Raw genomic sequence first — 24190 nt, 5'->3', positions numbered from 1 at the left:
TAGGTTGTGTTCTTACTGGGCTCTTACCCTTTCATATTTCAGTTGCTGGGATCCCTTTTGCTTGAAATATGTCAGGCATCTTTTGAATCTTCTTAAAACGTTTCTGCCCCAATTAACTTATTAATTTATTGATTTGGCAGCAGAGAACTTCACTGGCTTCTGTCGTCACGCTGTGCTGTGCCTCCACAGTAGCAGAAGAATCTGTACTGCATAGGTCTCTTGACTTCCACTTAACTCCACGGGGTCTCTGTAGAAGACCCTGTCACACTCCTTTAATTTGTTGTTACCTGCTTGTTCCCAGATTATTTTCTAAGGTCCTGCTTTCCTATGGCTACGTAGGAAGTAATCCTTTGTAGCTTATTTTTGAGTTATTAAAGCTCGCTAGTCATCAGGCATTGTGGTACATTGCCATTCTGTAAGCTTTCTGAAAGACCACAGTAAAAGTACAGTCAGTCTTTTAGCTGTTATGATAATGGTTTTAGACAAGTCTGTTTGAGGCTGTGTCAGTGCTTACAGACAAGGAACATTATATATCAGTGTTGATTTATGATAGCTCTTTCCAAAATATTGTAGAAGAACTTGACTTGGAAACATTTGAGTAATAATGAAATATATTCTTGTTTTTTAAGCTGGTGATAATGCAAACAATTTTTGGTCAGAGGTGGTGGGAATGTGTCCATTTGTTTTGTTTTTCCTTGCTGCAACACAGCTATCTTTGTATTAAATCTCTGAGGTGGATATTTTGGGGGAGAGTGATATGAAAAGGAATTGGGAAGGAGATCAGGAGAAAGTGGCGTAAGATGATGTCATAAAACACATCTTGGCTATCTAGGCTCCAACTTTGCTGTGTTTCTATTAGTTTTCCTCTAGAGCTTAGTAAAGCCAGCCTTTCTCTAACTTTGCCTTGAAGCAGGTACTGAGAAGTGTTGACTTATGTTCGCTACCATTTGCAGTCAAACTGTATGCAGCTGACGAGCTGTGCCCATCTTTTAGAGGAAATTGTAACTTTGCTCTTCATTGGAGGAAGAGGATTAAGGAAGGCTTAACAGGTCTGGGAAAACACTGAGAATGTTCTAATTACTTTGGCAAAAAGTACACTTGCTTAAACTGTGTCCTTTCTTTTTTTTGTCTCTGAAATCAGCATGTAAGGAGAGGATAGAATATGGCAACACATTAACTCTCATAGAGAAGAACCTGAAAAAAAGGAAGTCTAGGTTTTCTTCACCCTCTGATTCAAATGATTCCTCAGAAAGGTAGTTTGGAAGCAAAGCACAGCGTTACAATTACCAGTGTTCAACTCGGCTTGTTGCTTTTTAGCTTACTCTTTAAAATGCAGGAAACTCACACAGCAAGCTGAGGGAGGCGAAATGCTGACATAATGAGAAAAATGGCTAGCAGATACTGCCTCTCTGGTTTCAAGCTGCACCTTTAACTCTGGGCATGTTCCCTTAGAAAGCAATGTCAAGAAGGAGAAGAAGCTGCCAGAATAAGTCAAAAGACTGAGTAATGTGAATTCTGGCATTTCTGTCAATTTGGGCAAGTTCTAGCCTTTGTGTTTAGTGGAGATAGGAATGTAATACTTATATGATAATGCTGGAGGAGCTCTTTGCTGGTGGATTGAATCATCAGGAAAAAAAAATATCTCAATTTCATTGTTGGCTTTGCGTTTTTGAGCTACTGCTGCATTTACCCTGGTTTCTCTCACCAGAAGTCAGGTACAGAACTGAGCGTGTTGTGTGTTTGCTTGGGACTGGGTGCGTTCAAGCCAACACAGCTTAGCTTGTCTGTCTCATGGTGTTAGAAGCACAATGGACTTTTGGACTGTGTAAAATACAGTTGCAGCCATTTCAAGTAATCACATCAAGCAGATCAAGCTCCTTCTTAAAACTTAGGGGATTTGTATCTGAACCGTTTGGTTGGAGAGTGAAGTTGGGTTCTCACTCTTCTAATTATTGGAGATATCATAATGTCCAGCCTGAATTTCCTTCTGATCAATGTCTAGTTGTTTATTTTTCCTACCAGCTTTGTCCTGTGCTTTAAATGACTTTTTCAGCCTGAATGTTCACTCTGATGTATTTTTAGATGTCAGTCATTTGTCTTTCCCATTAAGTATAAACTGAATCAGTTTAGTCATCTGAATTGGTGACAGGCTGCTCCCCCCACGCTTTTCTGTGGGGTCCACATATCCCAGTACTCAGTCTCAAACAGCATTATCTCTTCCTGCTTTCAGAACCATCTGAAGACATCTGCCATCTATCGCATCTCACTGTAGCATGTTTTCTTGGGTCTGTATCTGTAGCGACATTGTTTCCAGAAGCATGTAGGACTATATTTATGCCAGCAATTAATTTGGTACATTCAGAATAAAGTGCTAGAAGCAATGTTGAGGTCCCTGTATCTGTGTGGTTTCAGGATTACTTCAGACTAGGTTTAGTCTGGTCCTCTGGGGCAGATGTTTTCATCATGAGTGTGTTTTGAAGTTGTTTGTACCAGTGGTTCGTTCAGACCTTTCTGTCCCCTGGGCTGAAGCACATTTTATGGTATGCAGATGTCACAAACTGGTGGTTTAATTTTCTCTAGGAGAGATCAAGTTCACATACACAGAAAACAGTCAGTGAACTGGAACCAGCATGTAGCAAGTGGGGTCCTTTTTGGACCCAAATGGCTTTTCCTGGAAGTTGCACTGCAGCTGTAAGTAGCAGAGGAATGTAACGTAGTTAAAGAACACAACTTCTTCTTATCTAATTTAGCTATCTCAGTATGTAATATTTTCTTATAGCTCTGCACTGCTTGCTTAAAAGCAAACTTGCTCCAGGTTGTCCTGCTGGCTTATTTTAACTGTTGCTACATTTAGATAAGGCTGCACATAGTTTTCCTTTTTCAACCAGGGTGATGTGATCATGGGAATTTTTGCCCAAACAGTCAGTGGTTGATACGTGAGTATTGTATGACAAAGTGAATAAAAGAAGACCCATCTGAGATGGCAGGGCTTCAAGCTCTTCTGTTGTCTTACTTTATAAAGGCTCCGGTTAGAGTTGGGCCCTGTAGTGCTGGCCTTTTATAAATACATACGGAAATATAACGCGGTACGAGGGAGATGCGGGCTGGAGAAATGGAAAAGGAGATGGATGGAAAACTGGCTGGGTGACTGGGCTCCAGGCGTTGTGCTCAGGTGGGGCAAAGGCCAGCTTGTCGTTAATGACTAGTGGCATCCCTCACAGGTGGGTGCAGCATCAGTTCTGTTGGGTGTTTTGATTAACAGCCTGGATGATGAGACGTCGTGCCCTCTCAGCAACTTTTTGAATGACTACGCTTTGCAGGGAATGGTTGGATACAGTGGAAAAAAAAGCTCTTTGGAAGGACCTAGACAAACTGGAGAAATGAGCTGATATTGTATTAAAGGCAGTGATACAAATGAGGCCCAACAACCCCATGCAGCAGGGCAGGATGAGGGATAACTGGCTGGAAGACAGCTTTGCAGGGAAGTACCCAGGGGCCCTGGTGGACAGTGAAGTGAACACGTGAGGTGAAAGGGAGACCTTACTAATTTGTATGGCTGGAGAAGACAGATCCAGGCTCTTTTTGCAGTTTTGCAGTGATAGGACGATGGGCAAGAGGCTCAAGCTGCCGTATGAGACATTCAGATTGTGCATGAGGAATGCTTTTTCACCAACTGGACCAGGTTGCACAGAGAGGATGTGGAACCTTCATCCTTGAAAACACTCGAAGTCTGACTGGACGGGTGCCAGCACAGCAGGGTCTGGTGGGACCTGCCTTCTGCAGGTGTTTGGGCTGGATAACTTCCAGGCTTTGCTTCCAATTTCAATTATTCTGTGATTCAGGTGCCTCTTTTCAGCCTTTGTTCAGAAAAAGGAAAATGCCATGTCTCCCAGCTAAGCGCTGTTTTTTTTAATACTCTTATGATTTTGTGTATTGAGGGATCTAGCTTTGTTTTGTGATTTTGAGATTTCTCAAACATTGTGATTACACCTAAGACATATCAGTGATATTCACTGCCTTTACGCTTTTTGTATGTAAAAATAAATGCATCACCTACTGAAATAATCCACAGGCCATTGCCCAGCACAGTATGAATTACTCTGTTTTGCTAACAGATGCCTGTGGAGGTTTATAACTTTGAAAGTATGACACTTTATTCATGCTTGTTTGTGTCAGTGTGCTGAGTTTTGTCACTGGATGGCAGTCATATTTACTGTGGTTTAAGGTCCCCTCATTATGTGATACTTGAGAAGGACAGCCAGTCACACTATGACACATTAACAGGTCTGGTGCCCGTTTTCTGCCAAAGTTGCCCTAACCGAAGATTGGTTTTGCCCTGAACTGAAGATGTGGCAGCCTTAGGAAGAAGTGTGGATTAGGGGCTTGCTTTTGTTGTTACCACCAAACATCTTCCCTACCTTGTCCTGTAGCAGAAACTGGCAAATTCCCTTACTGACTTCCATGAATTTTCCTTTGGTCTTGGCATTGTGTTATGTTCTCCCACTTTCAAGGCTATCATTTTGACCTTGTCAGCCTCCTGACTCCTCTTTTCCTCAGAGCATCAAGCGCACTTGGGAAAACGAGGTCTCCATCCTTCCTGTGTTGTGCTGCCTGACTCCTGTCAGCAGCGTGGGCTTGGTGTCAGGCTCTATTTCTCAGGTAGTTTTGAAACCACAATATTGATTTTTCCATACTAATTTTCCTCTTGGAAAAATCTACAAAGGAGATGCTGTAGATTTAGTCTACATTTTCTCTACCTGTTTGCATTCTTAAAATGCCAATGTTAAATTCTTATTTTGTCACTTTTTTTTTTTATTTTGTCAGCGATAGCTGTGCACACACATCTAGCCAGATGTGGATTTAGAAGCTTTTCCATAGCAATGTCTCTGTCTCTGCTTTGTCTTGTTTTTCCAAGTAGAAGTTTCATTGTGGGGTGCGATATCATAGGCATGTGAAAACACTTTTTGGATGCATATCACATCTGAAATTAGGTTATTGGGAGGATTTCAGTGGCACTGATTTGCTTGTGAACCTGAGCCTCATTGAAAGGCAAAGGAATTTAAGCTTCAGGAATTCAGAGACTGTTGGAAAATTAGTGTTATGGTATTCTTCTGTGCCATGGATTTGTTTTCTCATGTGCAGACTCTTGCTGATGTGTCTCAGCAGCATTGACATTTTATGCTTCCATGTGTCTGGTTGTGTAAAAGACAAAACACTGAATCAGAGTAGGAATCTTAGTGAATCTTACTATCATTACAGGGTAATTTAATGAGGAATCAGGCAACATATGAAAGGTTTTTTGGTTTTGGTTTTGGTTTTTTTCCTGTATCCAATGAGTTGTCTGAATTAATTTTATAATTTGTTAACAGTAAATTAAAATTTGAAGAGTGGGGCAACTCATCTTTCTTCTGGCTACATCAGGAGATGGACAGTTTCTGTTCCTAAATAAAGGAGTTCCATGGTTTGTGCCATTAGCGTATGATCAGGTAACAGACTGGCGGGGTACTTGGCACATTCAGGCTGAGCTGTTTGGTTTTCTTTGGAATTCATAAACCTCAGTCGAACTTTTGCTTTCAAACTGCATTAGTGTATGACACAGCTTTCTGGAGGTAAGTGTTCTGAACTCCCTTCTGTCGTGTCGCGTATCTTCTGAAGTATTGTGCTCTGATCTTTCCTTAATGTAATGCCATCTCTTCAAAGGGAGAAGAAAGCTGTCAAATTTGTCTAACAGTTGCAAGATAAGCGCTGTTCTTCAGCTTGTGATTGTACAGCAATACGAATAGCAGTATTGCAGATTCAAGATTTGGAGGGCTGGGCTGTAAAAATGGGAATATTCTGTCCGGGAAAAAAAATGCAGATACTTTTTTTCTTTTATTCATATTTTTTAGAGGTGGATCAATTTCTGATTCTGGTTCAGTGGTGGATGCACATACACAGGTCCTTCTTGCTCTGAGGCAAGAATGGGTAAAACTGGGAATGAGGAATAAGAAAGTCATATCCTCTGTTGGTAGAGCTTCAGAAGTGACGTGTTAGTGTGATCAAATGTCCAATTAGCCCTTCTGATGCAGCATGTCTGAGAGGCCAACAACATGGTGTGCTCCCAAAGGGGAATAACCATTTGAAGTACCATAGAATTGGTCCTTTAGAATTGTGCCTTTTAAAAATAAAAAGCCCTACGGTTATTGAGAGTAGAAACTGGAAAAGTAAGTGTAAATTGAGCACTGCTCCCTTTGAGTTAGCTGAAAAAATAAAGCTCTTGAAGCGTGCTCAACCAGTTGGTAATTGTAGTTTTACTGGAGGGATGTTTTACAGAATCTTCTCTTTTTTATTTCCTCCAACCCTCCCCCAGCCAATATTTGTTCAAAAATACACCTCAGGCTTTGTCAAATGTTCATGGGTATTTATTGCATATTTGAGACTTCGCAGATATTGGGTTAAAATCTCAAGTCACAAAGAAGAATTTTGTCCAGGCTTTAGCTCTTAGACCTACATCGTCCTTCTGGAAGGAAACTTAAAATCATAACATTTGAAGTTCATTATTTTGAATGAGTCAGACGTACCCTCCAGACATTGAATTAATCAAAATTCACTTTTTAAGAAATAAAGTGCTCAAATATGTGCTTATGCCACCTTAATCTCTTGCTGGAGCCTGGTAGCACTGTGGTAGGTGTAACTGTTTTATGTGACAGTAAGGTTAAATGTAATTATGACATGCCTTATGTCATGTGGCCTCCTTCAAGGACTATGCTTGGAGGTCTGTGTGTAATTCCTTCTTCCTGTGATCAAAGAAAAATGTGCCTTGTGTTTGTAAGACCAGGTACCATTTCACATTGTGGTATAAAGATCAAGTGTCAGCATGGCACAGGGCTGTCCTGCTGTGAAGACTGCCAGCAGAAACATGATCAGTGAGCTCTGTTTAGTGAGGGAGTAAATGACAATGGAGACAGTACTGAATATAAAATGATTTTCTCCAGATAAAACCCTTTTTTATTTTAACCTTTAGAACAATATAATTGGCTTCTGTGTGTTGTATGAAGGTAGAATGAGAGCAGGTGTTCACTGAGGTGCTGGTTGAAGACATCTGTGTAATGGTTTCTTGAGTATGTGACTTCTCTTTCTAAATCTGACTTTTACTGAGCTGAGTATTCTGCAGTGGTGTGTGCCAGCAGCAGCAGCTTTAACGTTGCATTAAATACATGCTTAGTCATTAAAATTGCTAATTTTGAGACTCTTTCACAAGTTCAGCATGTAGATGCTTTTGTAGCATGTAGATTCTGCATCAGCTTACAGTTCAGACCAATCTCTATGTGATGGTAATGAAAAATAGAGAAAAATCTGACATTTCTAAGTGCTCTGACCTATTTTTGTGCACATGGTTATAGCAGAAAGATGATTATGTTAGTCCTTTAAGTTAGTTTGACATCCATTAAACATCTTTCTCTGCTTCTTCAGATGCCATTGAGTATTCCACAGCGTTGACTGCCTTGTGGTACGACAGGAGGTCCTGGCATTGGGTCTTGTTGTGCCCCTTCTGCTGCATGTACATCTATTCATACATTTATGCAGATCTGTGTCTGTAATCACAGGCAGCAGCTTACTGGATGATGTGAGAAATACAGCTTCATCTGAATATGGAGCCAGGCCCTGTCACACCGCCAGGCCTGCTGCTTCTGCTTCCATCAGGTGTTTTACTCAAGCATCACAGAATCATTTAGGTTGGAAGAGACCTCCAAGATCACCGAGTCCAACCTCTGACCTAACACTAACAAGTCCTTCACTAAACCATATCCTATCTAAACGTCTTTTAAAGACCTCCAGGGATGGTGCCTCAACCCCTTCCCTGGGCAGCCCATTCCAATGCCTCACAACCCTCTCAGTAAAGAAGTTCTTCCTAACATCCAACCTATACCTCCCCTGGCGCAACTTCAGCCCATTCCCCCTCGTCCTGTCACCAGGCAAGTGACAAAAGACTCGTGTTGCTTCACATCTCTCCTTAAAATCTTCCTCTTTCCCTCCTTAGACCTCCTGGTACCTTTGCCAATTACAGTATGCCATACAAAATAACTTTTCACACTCTCAGATTTTTAACCATTTTTCATGCTCCTGAACTTGTTCCCCTTTCCTAGCTCTGACTTGTGTTGACAGGTAGGAAGCTCAAGACACTTCAGAGAGTTAGAGGCGCTCTAGACTTAGGCTGCTAAGATGACTTAAGTACATATCTGAGCTCTTCAACACATTCATGTTTATCCACAGAACTTTGTTTTGCCTGCAGTGTGGCTTTTATGCCTTATGGTGGGTCAGCTCAAAATGCTAGGCCAGCAGAAAAAAACAAAAAAAAAAAAACAAAACAAAAAAAAAAAAAACCACGACATGGTTCTGCTTTTGCCAGTTTGTCTCCCTGGCTCACCTTCCACAAGCTCACTGCTAGTCGGTGCCAGTGCAGGAGCAGAAGGTAAAACAGAGGAGTGGGATCCCTGCCTGTCTCACCAACCAGCCTCCGGGCTGGTGAACTGTAAGGCTGGACCTCATTTGGAGAGAGGTGCCTGTAGTTCAGCCTCTGTGCTGGGAAGACATCTCCAACAGGAGAGTCTGCTGCATCAGCACACCTCAGGCTGAGAGGGAGCAGCCCAGAGATGAGTATGTGTTGAAAGAAACCCTCTGCTTCAGCTGCTGCCTTCACCTCACTTGGCATCCCTGCCCGCAGGGTACAGGATGGGGGCAGACATCAGGTGCGTCAGTTCTGATTTCCCTGAGCTGTCATTTGGGACCTTGGGTGGCAGTGCCAGTTCGCAGGTTCTGCTTTCCTTGCTCCTGGCTGTTTTTTGCTCTCCCTGCTGCCAGAGCTTCCGCAGGAGCGCTGCAGGACCAGTCCAGTGGGCAGTGTTGTCTGCAGGTAGCGTGCTGGTGTAACTGGGAACAGGCTGATACACCGCAGCACAGGGGCAAGAGTGAGGGTCTGGGAGGGCAGGGCAGAGGGAAGGGGGAAAACAGAGCTCTTTAATCCTTTTTTTCCCCTCCAAATCCTTATATTTTAAAAGGCTAAGGTCATTTTCAAGCCCATTTAAACTAGTATCTGAAGGTTAACTCTGATGAGTTTGGATTTTTAACTTTGCTCTTGTAAAGGTACAGGAGAGAATGAAGATGCTTTAGCTGTAGGAGGTGGCTCCAGCTTGGCAAAAATAAAAAATACAAAAAAGTCTGTCCAAGAAAAGCAAGTTGTTTCCTTTACACAGATGGGTAAGAAGTGTTGTGTTTAGGAATCTTCTGAGTTCATGTCTTGAATGCTCACCTTACTTGTTTGACATTCATGAACGCTTTGGATCACCTGAAGAAGAATTTAGACAAACAGATCTCGAATTCTGCTGCAGACCAAAAAAATGAACTTGAGGAGCTGATGTGACTTCCTGGAGTGATGTAGCTTCTTACAGGGGAAGATTAAGATGTTAGTAAGGGTTAAAAGAGTAACACCTTTATGTAATGTATCATACAACATGATGGACAGTTAATGTGCATTTTTGGTCACGTTTTTGTGAGAATTTCCTTTGTGGTACGTGGATTTCTGTTTCTGGTTAAATGTATGATATATTTGCTATTAAAACAGAGATTGCATTTCATGAAAGCAAGTCACAAAGTGAATTGTAAAGCTTGTGTATTTGATTGCTGGCAGATGAGAGGAACAGAATTGCACAGCTGCAAAGCTTGAAAAAAAGATTTGAAAGACCATTGGCAGTAAGTACCAGAAAATGAGTTGTCAGACTTGTCTTCTGGTCTCCCATCTGTTGTGTTTGCTAAACCTTGATTTCAAAATTAACATGTTATGATGTGTCTGAGTAAGAACCACTGCCTGTTTGCAAGAGGTGGAGCTTTGGAAAAAACGGTGGCCCTACGTGCCAGCAAAACTCTGCATCCCATACCTTTGTCCCCAGAAAGCTGTCGAGCCAGTCAGCAGATACACACTCGTAATACATCATTTATGATGCTACTATCCTTAATCAATAAATCAACTAAAAAAAATTAAAGCTAAATAAGTACAGTTAGGAAGTTCTCTTATTAGGGAACGTAGGAAATCATTAGCTCTGAAGATGAGCTTCATGGAGCTGTTATAATTTAAAGAGGCAAGACAGCGTGATTTCTTTTTTTGTTCTCTTCAGTAATAACAGGAAATAAAAGGGGAACTAAAATTATAAACACAGAGTGATACAAGTTAAGAGTTACTTGATTAAATGAGAGCTATTACTATACATTTATATGGCTCTTAAAATAAATGTTCAAGAGTATTTCCCTTTCAAGTTTTTAAACAAACATTGATAGCCGCTGCAGGAATTCTGCCCGAGCTGCTGCTGGTAGGAACATGGGGAAAAGCTTTGTGTAGTAATAAGGCAAAATCCCTACTGCATTTACTTTCCGGTCTCCCCTGTCTGTTGTATATGATCCTGTTTCATAACAAGCTGCTGTGACTTATTTGAGGTATTCCAAATAAATGCTTCCAAATAAACGTCATCAGACTTTTGGGCTTAATAATTGTTTTGCTTTATTTCTTAATAAAAATTGTCTTACCCATCTGAAAAATACCTGGATTTTTCATAGATAGGTTTGATAAAAGAGTTCAAACAAAGTCTTTGGGGCGCAATGATTTCCTGTTGTTCAATGATCTGAAATGGAATTTGTTAAATGGCAGAAACCCCACAATTACAGCAGAGTGTAATCTCGTGGTGCTATATATTGGAAGTACTTACACAAGGTGAGTGTAGGATGGGAAGTTTTGTGTGTGTTCTATGCCTGTATCAAATGCTTCCGTCTGGATAAGCTCTGTAACTAGTTCTAACTTTAACAGGATACCAAATAATTCTGAATAATTTGTAGCAACGTTTAAAATAGAGTTTTTGTGCTCCAAGGTCATTTAAAATGCTCCAAACATCACAGGCAGGCTCAGATTGCCTTGAAAAATGCATGGATGCTGGCATTTACCAGTAAAGGCTTGTGGCCGGTCGTGTGAAATGCCAAACACCTTCATTGCTGTTAAGATAAATTTTTATAAATCCTTGAAAGAATTAGTAGTGTAGGATCTCTGTAGTAGCAAGGGGCTCAGCTTGTAGGACAGAGATGTTGAACAGAAGTAAGCAATGTTCTTTCTGTCACTCTTGGATTCTTTTAATACGTGGCTGCCTCGACCCCTCAGTGCAGTGGGAGTTTCTGTTCTGCATTTGCCTGTGCACCAAGTGAAGCTTGCTTGCCTGAGCTGCTCTGCCACAACTGTCTCTTTGATGTCCCCTTGGACAGCAGAGAAGGAGAGAAGTCTCAGTGGTGGTCTGCACCTGAGCACGTGGATTTCAGCAGGGCCATGCGTTCGGTAGATCCCAGGAGCTCTCCTGAGGTTTTACATCTGCAGGGTCACAGCTGTCCCCTCGTTTCGAGGACTGATAAATGTAGGAGCTGCCCTGCAGGTGACCTGCTGTGCATGTGAGTACTGCAGTCCAAGATGTTCAGTGTTTGCTCGTGTTAGTGTGACTGACGGCATTTATGTGTGCATTGAACACACGGGGACTCAGGGACGAGGGAAGGTCAGAATCTGCTGTGTGCATTTCTGCCTGTCCTCTGCTTGGCAAAAGGAACTGCATAAAACTTACCTCAATGATGAACTGTATTATAAAGCTTTTTCAGGACGTACGCTTCCCTTGGAATGTGCTTTAGCTGGCAAAGTAAGTGTTTTTCAAGTAAATGCTCATGCGGCTATCTCCGTAAAAGCACATACGCTTTCTTATGCATGAGATTTTTGTTTTAATAATGGTTGTTCTTTTTGACTGCATTTGCACGCATTACTGCCCGTGGTTCCATGTGGGAGCATTAGAAAGTCAAATAACCATTCCTTCTTATATTTCCTTTTCTGTTAGTAGCAAGATAAATTCCAATTATTGTCGAACCCACTTCTTGCTCAGATTATAAATGATGTTTTTCAACACATTTAATGGAAAAATATTAGCTACCTAAATGATGATCCCAGTGTTAAAAGAAACCTGACAATGTTGCAGTGTCAGAAGGTAATTCTGGCTCATGCCAGATCCTGCATCTTGAAGATTTTAATGCAGCTCATTTGAAAAAGATCTAATCCTTCATGCAGTGTGGGCAATAAACGTCTTTTCTGTCCACTGGAGAGCAGTAAGTCTAACTACCATTTTCAAAAGGACTTTTTCTACAAGGTCTGTAGTAAGGACACTAAGATGCAGGTTTAATAACATGATTATGGACTTGGATATGGTTATTTTCAGGACCAAATGAGACAGTGGACCTCGGCACGTGCACACATTTAGCGCACTGCAGGTACTTGGGTTGACAGACATCCCTTGGATTTTTAGAAATCCTCCATTTCCAAAAACTGACTTCAGACATTTTTTCCTATGCTCCAGCCCCAACCAAGTTGATGGATTTCTGCTGAACTTGCTTGAGCCGAGGGTCCCAAAGCTGGATACATGATTTCAGATGTGATCTGATGAGTGCTGAGTAAAGAGGGATCATCATCTTTGTCAAAACCTGGCTGTGCTTCTAGCTTTAACAAGGTGCATACCTGGATGGTCTGCCACTGTAGAGCCATGCTAGCAATAGTCATGGTTTCCTTTGCTGAGGGGCAAATGGCCTGATGGTGTTTGGGAAATGAGCAGAATGCATTTCCATAGGTACTGAGTTACATTATCTATGGGAAGGACAAATAGGGGCCCACAAGGGAGTAAACCCTGCAGTGACCCCTGTCTCCAGGGAATGAATCTTCATTCTCCAGGTAAAGCAGTGATACCACGAATAAGTACCGTGCTTCAGCTGTGGAATCTGGGGGAAGTGAGATAATGCAGGAAGAAAATAAACCTTCATAATTCTGAATGCAGTGGTGTCTGTAGAGGTTTCAGAATTGCTCGCTCTCCCTCCAACAAAGCGAAGCTTTTAAAAAGCATTGGATGGGAATTCCTCTTACAGGAATGAAGATTCTCCATAAGAGGGCAAATATCTACTTTATTCCTTCAGACTAAGAATTTCTGCCAAGTGTCCGTGGTCTAAAAGGCCTCGGTACAGGCAATTTATTGTAATATTGGATTCTTTTGATGACATCCATCTGAGCTCTTCTGGGTGTTCTTAGCCACTAAGATCAAAGTACCTCAAAGATGTGCTGCGTATTTGATCACTCACCAGGAGAGCTGTTTTTGCAGCACCTTGTAAATAGTTTCATAATGCTCAGGAAGGCTGTTTCAAGTCTCACTTTGCTCAGTCTCCCTTTGGAGACTTTCTTTCATATCATTTGTATCAGCAAGCATCATGCAGCTGTCGCCTGCTTGTGTTGCTTTGCCTTGACAAAACGGTGCTAAAGACTTGCTCAGAATCATTTTGTTGTGTGGTGCCAGACCTTCATCCAGCTCTTGCTCTGCTTTTCTTCCCAGATCGGATTCGGGCACTGCCCATGCTGCAGTGACTCACCTTCAGATTCTGCTTCGTGAGCTGCTGCTGTAGCCTAAGCTAAAATGCCAAAACCATCTTACATCATCTTACATGAATTATCAGGTGGTGGGTCTTATAAATGCAAAATCTATAAAGTGATCCAACAACTATCACATATCATGTTGTTGCTTCTGGTCGGGGTTTTTAGTGCGTTTTCCATCACACTGTAAAAATGACAGTTCTTGGTGATATTTCTCTTGGGTTTATTTTCTGTTTAGTTAAATACTTGGTTCATTTCATGGGACAAAAGGTAGCCAAGGGTCCTTACATACGGATGCTGATGTTCTCATATGTATAATCATAGAATGGCCTGTGTTGGAAGGGACCTCAAAGATCATCTAGTTCAGATCATCCAGTAATATATGATATTTTCCCCATTTAAGGAGGGGGACTAAGGGAAAGGTTGTAACATGTTTTTTGTTTGTTTGTTTCTCAATATAGTAAAAGAATCAAGAATTCTTGTTCAAAAATACCCATCCAGAAAAATGGAGGCTGGAAAAATTCAGTTTTCTCAGCTTCTCCTAAGAACGTGCATGCCAGCCCTGACCTTCCTTCGTGACAGCATCCCTAGCATCATTATTGTCTGGGATTTTCCACTATCCAGAATACCTTCGTTCTCCCCTTACGAAGATAAGATAATGGAGAGTTGATTGTATTCAGATCCTACTTGCAGAGTATTTTAAGGATATCTGGGATAATTGAATGTGACAAGTCCTTTGGTGCTGAATTGTTATCTGGACTCCCAAGCAGATGCAATTGAATAGAGCAGGTTTATGGGTCACTCATAGACTCCATCAGAACCAGACGATGCTTCAGTTCCATATTCATATGGGAAAAAGATGGAAGTCGTTGGCATTGTGTTGTTTGTTTGTTTGCTTTTAATAGAAAAGGAAGGATTGTGACACACATCAATGAGTTGAACCAAACAGAGATGGAAAGATGAGGAGAGCAGGGCTGGGGGAGAAGAGAGTAACCACACTTGTGCATTTTTTGAAATCTCTTTTAGAAACCTGCTGTCGCATGAGGAATGTCTCAGCTTTAGAAAACGCTTCCTTGTTTTATGCATTACAAATGCAGTCCCATTGTAAATTAAATACCCTGTTTCAGTATCACAGTATTGCATTTGCAGACAGATCCTTAATCTATACGGTATTTAAAGATGAGTGGCAGTGATTAATTTGGGTAAATACTGTGTAGGAGGTTGGGCTTGTCATTTAAATATCTTGATGCAGTTACATAATTGTTTCAAAGACCTGGGCACAAGATTGGAAATTAAAATTTAAAAAGTTGCCCTAAAATGAACTCCTACAGGATTTAAATTTTCAGATTAACAGGTAAATGCTTTATGTTATAAACTGCTTACAGTTTAAATCTGTGCTGAATATCAAAGCCACCTGTCTCAAACAAGCAGACAATACACCTCCATCTCCACATTAACCTCACATCAAAATCCATCGGGTTTACTGGATACAGGGTCGAGTACTCTGCTTTTGATGAATTGAATGTAATAATAGGAAATGTAAGGGTGTCACAATGGCCTTTGGTTTCACAAATTACATTTTAAATGGGAACAATTCAATTGATTATTGTTCTCTTTGAGGCCTGGTTTGTTAACAGTCATATAGTAGCATCACCAGGACAAATGGGTCTTAACTGGTTTAATACGGATATTGCCTTGCGTGATACCTTGTTGCAGTCCTAATTCAGTCATCTCTCCACATTTGTTCAAGTTTTTAAGCTATAGTTAAAGTTATGCTGTGTAGAGCTGCATCCTGATACTAAAGGTGAACTGAGAATGGTGCAGATTTGGGCTGTTTTAAAGGCTAGTAAAGGGGCTCAGCTTGGTAGAAGATTAGTGTGACATGAAATAAAATACATGGCGTGTTTCTGAACTGCTGAGAAATAGTATTTAACCACATCAATTACTTTACATTCTTTTCATAACACCTGAAGCAACAAGCACTGTGGTCTGCTAGCATATTCAAGTCATTTGGGTCATGAGAAGATGTGGCTTGTGGGGTGTCAAGCTCTTGCTTACTGGGGATCAAAATGCTTACTGGGGATCCAGAAATGCTTACTGCGAAACTGGAGCTGCTGAGAAGTATCTCCTTGCTGAGGTTATCGAGTATTGTGAGGACGTGTCCTCGGTGTGCTGAAGCGGGTAACTGACTGGATGATGGAGGCTGCATCTGGCCCACGGGAAAGGAGACATCAGTGGATTGCATCCTGCTGGGGTATTGACAAGAGGGCTGTCCTAATCGCCTTGATGCCTTACACTCTTGTAGAACAAGATAGTGAAAGCTTAATGTTTAATATTATACTTTTTATCCAGTGCAAAATTAATTCAGAGTTTACTGGTTGTGAATCACTTAGGAAATGTATTTGGAATCGTCTTTGCCTTCAGGTTTCTAATGCAAAATATATAATTACTACTTCGCAGTAGGTTGCTTTATTCAATTTTAAAGTGGTAGGAATGATTTTGCTCTCCACTCTTACCTCTAGCCACATCACTGATTTATTAAGTATCTTCTGTTATAAGGCATTCTTTGATACATAGTTTTGACCAGGCTATAGCTGATTTATTAGTTTTGTGGAAGGATTAAATTAAGAATTATTTTTATTGATTGACTGTCAGACTAGGAAATAGATGCATCATTTGCTGATGAACTACTGGATTGTCAGGTGTAGCAGAGGTGCTAGTAACCAAAACTGGAACAAGAAATAAGCAGGGATGGTTTGGATAGTCCAAACCATGAAAATGAGAGATGAGATTGAATGGAATACAGAAGAGAAATTGCATACAAAAGGTAGTTGAGGCTGTGTTTCTGCCTCTGCTTGAGGATGTTCCTGCTCTCTCGCTTCGGTGGTTTCAAGTTCGTGCAGGTCTGGCTGCACCTCACCCCTTAAAATAAAAACAAATTACCTGAAATGGGATGAGATGGAGAGAACACACCATCTAAGTGTGTATTTATGGGTGCTTGTGTCACGTGAGGAGTCCCATAAAATCAGTATATGAGAAAATTAGGGATCATAGATCAAAAACAAGCTTGGAAACAATATGGAGCTGAACAGGTTTAAAAGCTCATTAAAGGTGGGGGCAGAGACTCAGAAAACAAAGACTGAAGGTTTTGTGGTGTTGGTGGGTTTTGTTTGTTTAATTTATTTTATTTTAGTCTGTATGCCTGCAGCTGCTGCCCTTGCTATCACAAAGGCAGTAGCACTATGTCTTCATACTCAAGTGCTGCCAAATTTTGCTTAGTGTGACCCTCGGTTTGCACCGGGTGGTGGTGGTGACAGGCAATGTCAAGAGTGTCTGGCAAGCAGGGTATTTTGTGGGGTTCCTGGTGCTGTGTGTGCTGCGGTTTCAGAAATAGTTTCCTCAGCAGCAGAGGTGGAGCCCTATAGATGTGCTACATGGTAAATCATTATGAGATGGGCGTGTGTGTAGCCGATGATCCTGATTTTTCACTCATATCAGTTCTCCAATAAATTACCCTGTATCTACATAAAGACTTGCATTTACACTGTGGAGTGTGGAAAGTCTAGCTGTGTTCAGACCTCCTTCTTATATTCTTATCCATCTGGGTGATGACACACAAGAACACAGTTTTAAGCTTTTTACTCTCCCTTGCTCTGTTCCCCCTTCTCAGTCTGTGTTCCTGCCTTTGCCATTGTATGTAAGCGCATATGGTAAATGAGCTGTACTGTACAGCATGTGTTGCAAATCACTGTCTTTTCCTTTAGCTTTTACCAGATCCGTGCATCTATGAAAATTCCTCCAAGAATTCCACACAAGTTAGAAGCTAGTTTGTTACACGCAACTGGTAAGTGCAAAGCCTTTTAGTAAGCGAGGCCGTTATCTCGACCTGTTGATTAAGGGAGCATCCTTTTTGTCTTGTATTATTATAACTAATACAAAAGTGATTTAATTCAGTCATTGACACAATGAAATGTAAATTATTTCATGATGACCTAATGAAAAACTACTTGTTTGTAGTGATGAGACTCAAAAGCTGATTGCAAAATTTGTGTTACTGATTTTCCTCTGTTAATTCTCTTTGCTGGTAGTGAAACGTGGTGATTCCTTTATGTTAATATCTTTTGTTTTTTCCCCGATATGCTCAGTCTTCTTATGTTTTGGACTAAGGTTACCAAGGACAGTTCTCATTTAACTAGATATCCTCAAAGTAGTGGAGAACTTCAGATACAAACAATTATATGGATTGCTACTTACTGTCTCCCCTTTTTTCCCCTCCAAGAAGGCTCTGAAAGGATCCAGTCTTGCTGTTTTCAAGCTTGCTCTCTTGCTGTCCAGCAGCAAAATTGAAAATTAATTTAAGTCCCTGCACAGAATTAGCTACGCCCTCTTCCCTTTTTTACCCTCCTTCCCCCCCACCTTTTCTTCCCACTTCCCCCCATTTTTTCCCTGTACCTGACCTAGAAAGCAGAACTGCCTTTTGGTTTCTTTGTTGAGGCAAGTTGAACTGGAGAAACCTGTTAGCACTCTTCTAGTTCTGTACAGCCCACACCTCAGTGTGCTGTAGAAATGTGAAAAATGGAAATGAATGAAGTTTTCAAGTGACAGATGAAATTCCTGGAAATGCCAGGTAGAAGAACATGCTGCAGTCCGAGAAAATGGGATGTAAAACTGGGATGCTGAAACCTGAATTTTTGACACTGTTTTAAAAGCAACTTTGAGAAGAACCACAATATAGACACTGAATTTTAATCAAGCTTCCTGCATATTTATGTTTGCTTTGATTTATGTGAAGTAAATAAATAATTCTTACAAACCATGGCTATTCCATTTCAGTGGCAAAGTGCAGGGTTGTTTAGGGAATTTAGCTATGCTAGACTGATCCTTTCACTCTAATAAAACATAGTTTTTAATAGCATTACTTAACGATGTTTAATATTGCTAAAAGAATGTTTTATTTCCATTTCATGGTGTATTTTAGAACAGTCTCCAGCTAATCTCAGAAAGCTGCAGTTTTGTTAATAAATTCTGTGATATGTGTTAGCTCTTTGGTCTCTCATTACTAGGCAAAGCGTTAAAGACTGCAATTTGACAGGAGTTAAGATCAGCAGTGCTGTCAAAACAAATCGGCCTGTGGTTCCCCCAGCTGCTACTCTTTACCTTCATATTGCTCCATGCACTGTATTGACACGAGTGTCTGATTTGGCCTGGAAAGCCAATTGGGAAACTGAATTCAGTTCAGATAAGCAACCGTTTCACAAAAATACAAACCCTCCAAACCCCCAAAACCAGGGTCCTTTTCAGATCAGTCTCTCAGTTTGTGCCACAGCAGCTTGTGTCTTTCTCCCCACTTTGGTCAACAAAAGAGTGGGTATGGCTGCTTTTTTTTTTTTTTGACAGTCACAGTTTTCCCACTCTAGTCCAAGTCATCTCGCCTACCTATTTCTCATTCTCCCCAGCCTGTCCACAAGTCACCAACAGTTTCCTTACCCTAGCTGTGTTTTCCCCTCACCTGCAGACTCTTAACTAATTCTTCCTTTTATTTCCCCAGGTTAATTGTACGTGCTCATTTGTTCCCTTCTTCCTGTTCCTCCTTCCATCCTGTTTCTCCATCCTTTGCAGCTTCTTCCATCCCTTGCCTGGTCCTTCCCACCTTTTCATGAGGTCCTGTGCTTATTTAAATCCGTATTTCTTCCATTTCTATTTCCTGTGTCTTTTAGCAGTTCCCTTGAGTTCCTGCAGACCCCAGGACAAGTGTCATTACAGTGGTGATACGGCAAGCTGTTTGCCTTAGGGCTGGACTTGAGAATGTCTCCTGGCATTTTTATGACTTGAAGGGAGATGGAGGAATCCTTTAGGAAATTAAGAGAAAAGCTTAGGCACTTGTAGTCTGTATGAGATTATCTCCTGTTTGATGTTCTTCTATAAGGCAGTTTAGACACAAGATGACCATGTCCACAGGTTCACAGCACAAGAATGAATTCAGTCCCCACTGATGTGAGACCTCGATTCCCAGGTAGACGTGGCTCAGCCTGTTCCTGGTGCTGGCTTTGCCTCTTCTCCTTTCACTTCTGAGGATGCAATTTCACGTTACTCTCAAGTCAGCAGAACCGAGAGCTGTAACTCACGGAGCTGGACGGCGTGTAGGAAGCAGACCTTGGCCATGTGTCTCCATTACTTCTTTTCTATCCAAATGCAGTGGCAGAATCCCTTCTGCTGATGGTGTGTGGTTCTGGCAGCTTACACGTAACGTGAAACCCTGCCCTCTCTGCCCTTCACCTGCAGCATGCGACAAGGACTGGTGCAAGGTGAACGTGCCATTATTTAGGGAAATTGCCATTTAATGAGTCATCCTTTGTAGTTATTTTGTCCAAGAGACCTAGATCAATGATGCATATCAAAGCACTTCAAAAAAAAAAAGTTTTTGGTTTCTAGCTTCTGTAGGATGGTTGAACAATAATGAAGGTTATAGAGTGGGAGTGTTTGCCATACACAGACTCGGGCAGTGATTTTCTGTCAGTGGTCCATAGACTCCAAACCTGTGAAGTGTCAGCTCTACAGATGTCTTTTTCTTTTGTGGACACCTTTGAAGTGATTAAGAATCAAAATGTTTTAAAAAATGTTTCACGCTCCCATTTGCACAGCTTATCAGACTCAGTGTTCTGAGAGAGGTTAATGTTGTTGAGGCTACTTGGTGAGGAGAGATAAGAAACTGTCGATATTTCTGTTGACTTAGTTCTTCCAAATTCCGCCTTCTTTTATGTGTTGTTTCACAGGGTAGTGGCCATCATCATATTTCCTTTGTGATAACCCTTGGATAGTAATTATTGCTAAATACTTCCTCAGTAACTTTTTAAAACTATTCCTTTTCTCATTTCTTCCAAAAGTCTTTTGACCTTTCTTGGCAGCGGATTCCCCAACCATATATCACTCTCTTGTGCACTCTTCGTGATGAACAGCTTCTGAACTGAAAGCAGAAATATCATCCTGAGTAGGAAATGTAAGGTTCAGGTGATACACTTGGAACTAGTCTGGCCAGAGCAGTACGGAAAGATCTGGAAGGAAAGGAGGAACCACCGCTGCTCTTGATTAATTCAGTGGAGTGGATATATATCAGTTAACCTCTGCCTCATCGGTAGTTAATTCCGAATTCTTAGTGTGGTAAAACCTTGTAAAACAACACGAATGGTGAATGAAACAAGACAGACTTCAAGGGGGTTTATTAAAATTTTTGATGCCTAGAGCGTTTCACTCCAACTTGGAACAAATCAGATTCTTCAATCTAGAAATTGTATAAAAAGTGAATTACATTGATAAATATTGATAAAGCATTTCTTAGAAACAAAGTGCTTCCCTTCAAATTCCAGTAGTTGCTGACTGAAATGGAAAACCACAGATATTGTTGGTGTTATGGTTTTAATTGTGGTCATGGAACTGATAGTAATGGGAAATTCACTTATTAGCTGCTCTGGAGTTGCCAGATGCTTGGCCAGTAATATTAATCCTTGTTTCTCTTTTCAGGTGCTGATCTTGCCTTTCCTGCTTCAATCCATGACAATATAGTTTGCAGTAAAACATTTCAGATTCTTTACAAAAATGAGGAAGTGTCTGTGAACGATGTGATGATTTTCAAAATAAAAATGCTGTTAGATGAGAGGAAGGTAATCTGTTAACTGATTTAACTGTATTCAGATACTTAAATCCTTGTTATGTACGGTTTGGATTAGTATAAATAAGAGACATGGAAAGATTTCACAAGTCCACAATTTCTTTTCAGATTGAGGAGTCTCTTAATGAAATGAATTTTCTGCTAACATTAGATCTACACTTCACCGATACAGACTATTCGTAAGTTTAAATATAGAAGATTTTATTAAAGCAACAGCATATGTTAACTTTTTAAACTAATTAAATCTGTGCTATATATAGATGTACTGTGCTCATATTAGACGTATATGAGAGTAAGAAAGAAATCCAACACTGAAGTCTGTTAAGATTTCATAACTGGTTTGACTCATTCTGTGTTTTTTTTTCTCTCCTCTGGGGTAGATATTATTGCATTCCAAAGTATAGACCAATGCTGTATTGTCTATTTATCTGCATTAGTTATTAATAACTCGCTTGCACGTTGCACCTTGAATGTGGTCACTGTAATTGTATGTGTTTGTTTTTTTAGACCAGATGACCTGAGCACACTACAGCCAATTAGTAGCCGAACTTTAAAGTTGCACTTTAACTTACACCGGGGCCTTCACCATTACGTCAATGTTATGTTTGATTACTTCCACCTTTCCGTCATTTCGGTTATAGTCCATGCTTCTTTGGTTGCTCTGCATCAGCCCCTGATAAGGTAATCTCTTGTTAATAAAATACAAATAAAGTATTGGGTGTCCAAATGGAAACGTTACGAGAACTGAATACTTAGGAAGAAGTTAAGTCAACGTAGTTTTCTTTATGATTTTGTAACCCAAGGTTCAGAGTGAGGAGAAGCTTGTTTTCTTAGTTACCTTAAACAAAATTTTGAGTTTGTTTTTATTAGAAATAAGAGTATGCAATGTAATAGAGAGATAATACCCACAACCAGAGAAGAGAGAAGGAATGTATAAACATTGGTATTTATACATGTATATTTGTATGTGTAAATATTTATTCATGTTTTTAATCACTGAGATCTGCTGCTGACTGTAGTTAGTGACTGAAGTAGGTGCTGTTAATAGAATATCCTGAGTTGGAAGCCACCCACAAGGATCATGGAGTCCAATACAAATTGAGCATCTTTTGATGGCTATCTTCTCAGTTCTCAGTTGCTACTGTAGTGGCGATGATTTCTGCAAATGATACATTTACCTCCTCTAAAATAAATGAAACCAGGGGATTTTGTTTTCTCTTTAAATAGAATTTTGCCTAATTTTAGTAAAGCTTTCATTAAGTCGTGTCATCCATTGCAATCACTGTTTATCTCGCTTACCGGTTCGTTTGTGCTTTTTGCAGTTTCCCTCGCCCAGTGAAGAATACGTGGTTGAACAGAAATGCACCAGCACAAAACAGGGACTCTGTGATTCCTTCTCTTGAAAGCGTGGTCTTTGGCAATAACTACACAAAGCAGTTATCAGCAGATGTAAGAATACTTCAGTTGAACATTTCATTTGTATTTTGTTGGGTGGTGTGAATTTTATCTTTTCTGCACAAGTATTGTTTGATAAAAAATGAACTTTGTTAGAGTTACTTTGCTGTGCCAGGAATATAATATAATACGGAAAATAATAATATGGGAATATTATATAATTTAAATATGGGAAAATAAAAGAATTGTTCCAGAAGGCTATGTTACTTGTTTCAAAACTGTGCAAATGAAAGCTTACAGTATTTACTGTTTAGCCTTATTTTTTTTGAGATATTGCAATCCATTGAAAATTGCAAAAAGATGGATGAGATTCATAAAAACAGGCAATTTGCATTGTTAACATGTCCTTTATTGTATGACATTAGTATGTGCCTAAATCTTTCTTCTTTTTTTTCTTTTTCCTAGGGTTGCAGTTTTGTTGTTTCAGAATCTTTCCTCAGTCATGCCTATAATTTCCACTATACACTTTGTGCCAGTTTGCTGCTTGCTTTCAAAGGGTTACATAGTTATTTCCTTATGATAACAAAGGAGCTCCCCTCTTCTCACCGAATTGAACTAGGTATGTTGAATTTAATAAAATATATCACTTTCCTTTTGATGGTTATTAAAAATAACCCCTTTCCTAGGCTAAACTGGCTCTGATTTCATACATCTTGTATATCTAAAATCTTTTTATTCAAACTGAGCTGGAATTTAATAACTCAAGAACACAAAGGAAACAAGTGTGTTAAAAATCTGTGCATAGAAAAATACCAGAAACTGAGGGTTTTCTTTGTAGAAACAAAAGTACTGCTACAGTTACAGTACAGAATATTTCTGTGTCAGTTATCTTAATCTTGATATGGAGGGAAACACCCTATTGAATGACTCAACTTTTAGTCTGTCTTGTAAGGACAAAATGCACTTTTTGCCAAATAGAATCTGTTGGCACTATTGTTACTGTAAAGACAGGCTAAGATTGTGTCTTGATACTTAAATGGTTCAGGTAGGACCTTCAATTCCCCTAGAACATTCTTACAAAATACATATAATGGAAAGAAGCTGACAATCAAATTGCATAGTCAGAAGGTATCTTTTAGTCTTCATTAACATCACACCAAAACAAAACAAAACAAAAAAAAAACACCGTTAAAACCTTCAGTGGTAGGTGGATCAGACCTTTAGTCGTGTCTCTGGGTGACTTAGCTTACCCTAACGAGATACAAGCTTGAAAAGAAACACTCAAAATAAATAAATAAGTTAAAAGAAAATTAGTACTTACGTTTAACATACATTGTATATATTCTGCTCATGGTTTGTTTCCTGTGTTGTTATGGTATTTTGCTTTTTGTTTTAATTCTTAAGTTTCTGCTATAATTATTTTCTTATTTCTGAATCTTTTTTTTTTTTTCATTTATTGCAGTTATTTTGTATATACATTGATTGGGGAAATTGATATAACAAAAAGAACTAATAATGTAAATACTAATTATGCTATTATTACTCACTCTTTGCTCATGTAAAATAACCAGTGACACTAATAAATAATTAACACTAATTTCTCTAAAATCTATCAGCAGTTAACAATAATAATTTAAAAAGGAACAAAAAGCCATGTTTCTGTGATGTCT

The 24190-nt window shown here is 40.0% G+C and overlaps 1 protein-coding gene across 2 annotated transcripts in view; it reads left to right on the top strand.

Moving 5' to 3' along the window:
* FAM135A (family with sequence similarity 135 member A) overlaps positions 1-24190 on the top strand; it is an 80510-nt gene that overhangs the window by 16174 nt on the left and 40146 nt on the right. For both annotated transcript variants that reach the window (XM_082756365.1, XM_082756364.1), the window contains exons 4-9: positions 17224-17303; positions 20978-21117; positions 21234-21304; positions 21633-21806; positions 22448-22574; positions 22986-23139. In XM_082756365.1, the coding sequence (XP_082612491.1) occupies positions 17224-17303; positions 20978-21117; positions 21234-21304; positions 21633-21806; positions 22448-22574; positions 22986-23139 (746 nt within the window). The remainder of the gene's footprint in view (positions 1-17223; positions 17304-20977; positions 21118-21233; positions 21305-21632; positions 21807-22447; positions 22575-22985; positions 23140-24190) is intronic.

Source organism: Aythya marila, assembly GCF_965140915.1.
Source record: "Aythya marila genome assembly, chromosome: 3".
NCBI lineage: Eukaryota > Metazoa > Chordata > Aves > Anseriformes > Anatidae > Aythya > Aythya marila.
Note: the sequence above shows the minus strand (reverse complement) of the source record. Positions and strands in the feature narration are given on the sequence as shown.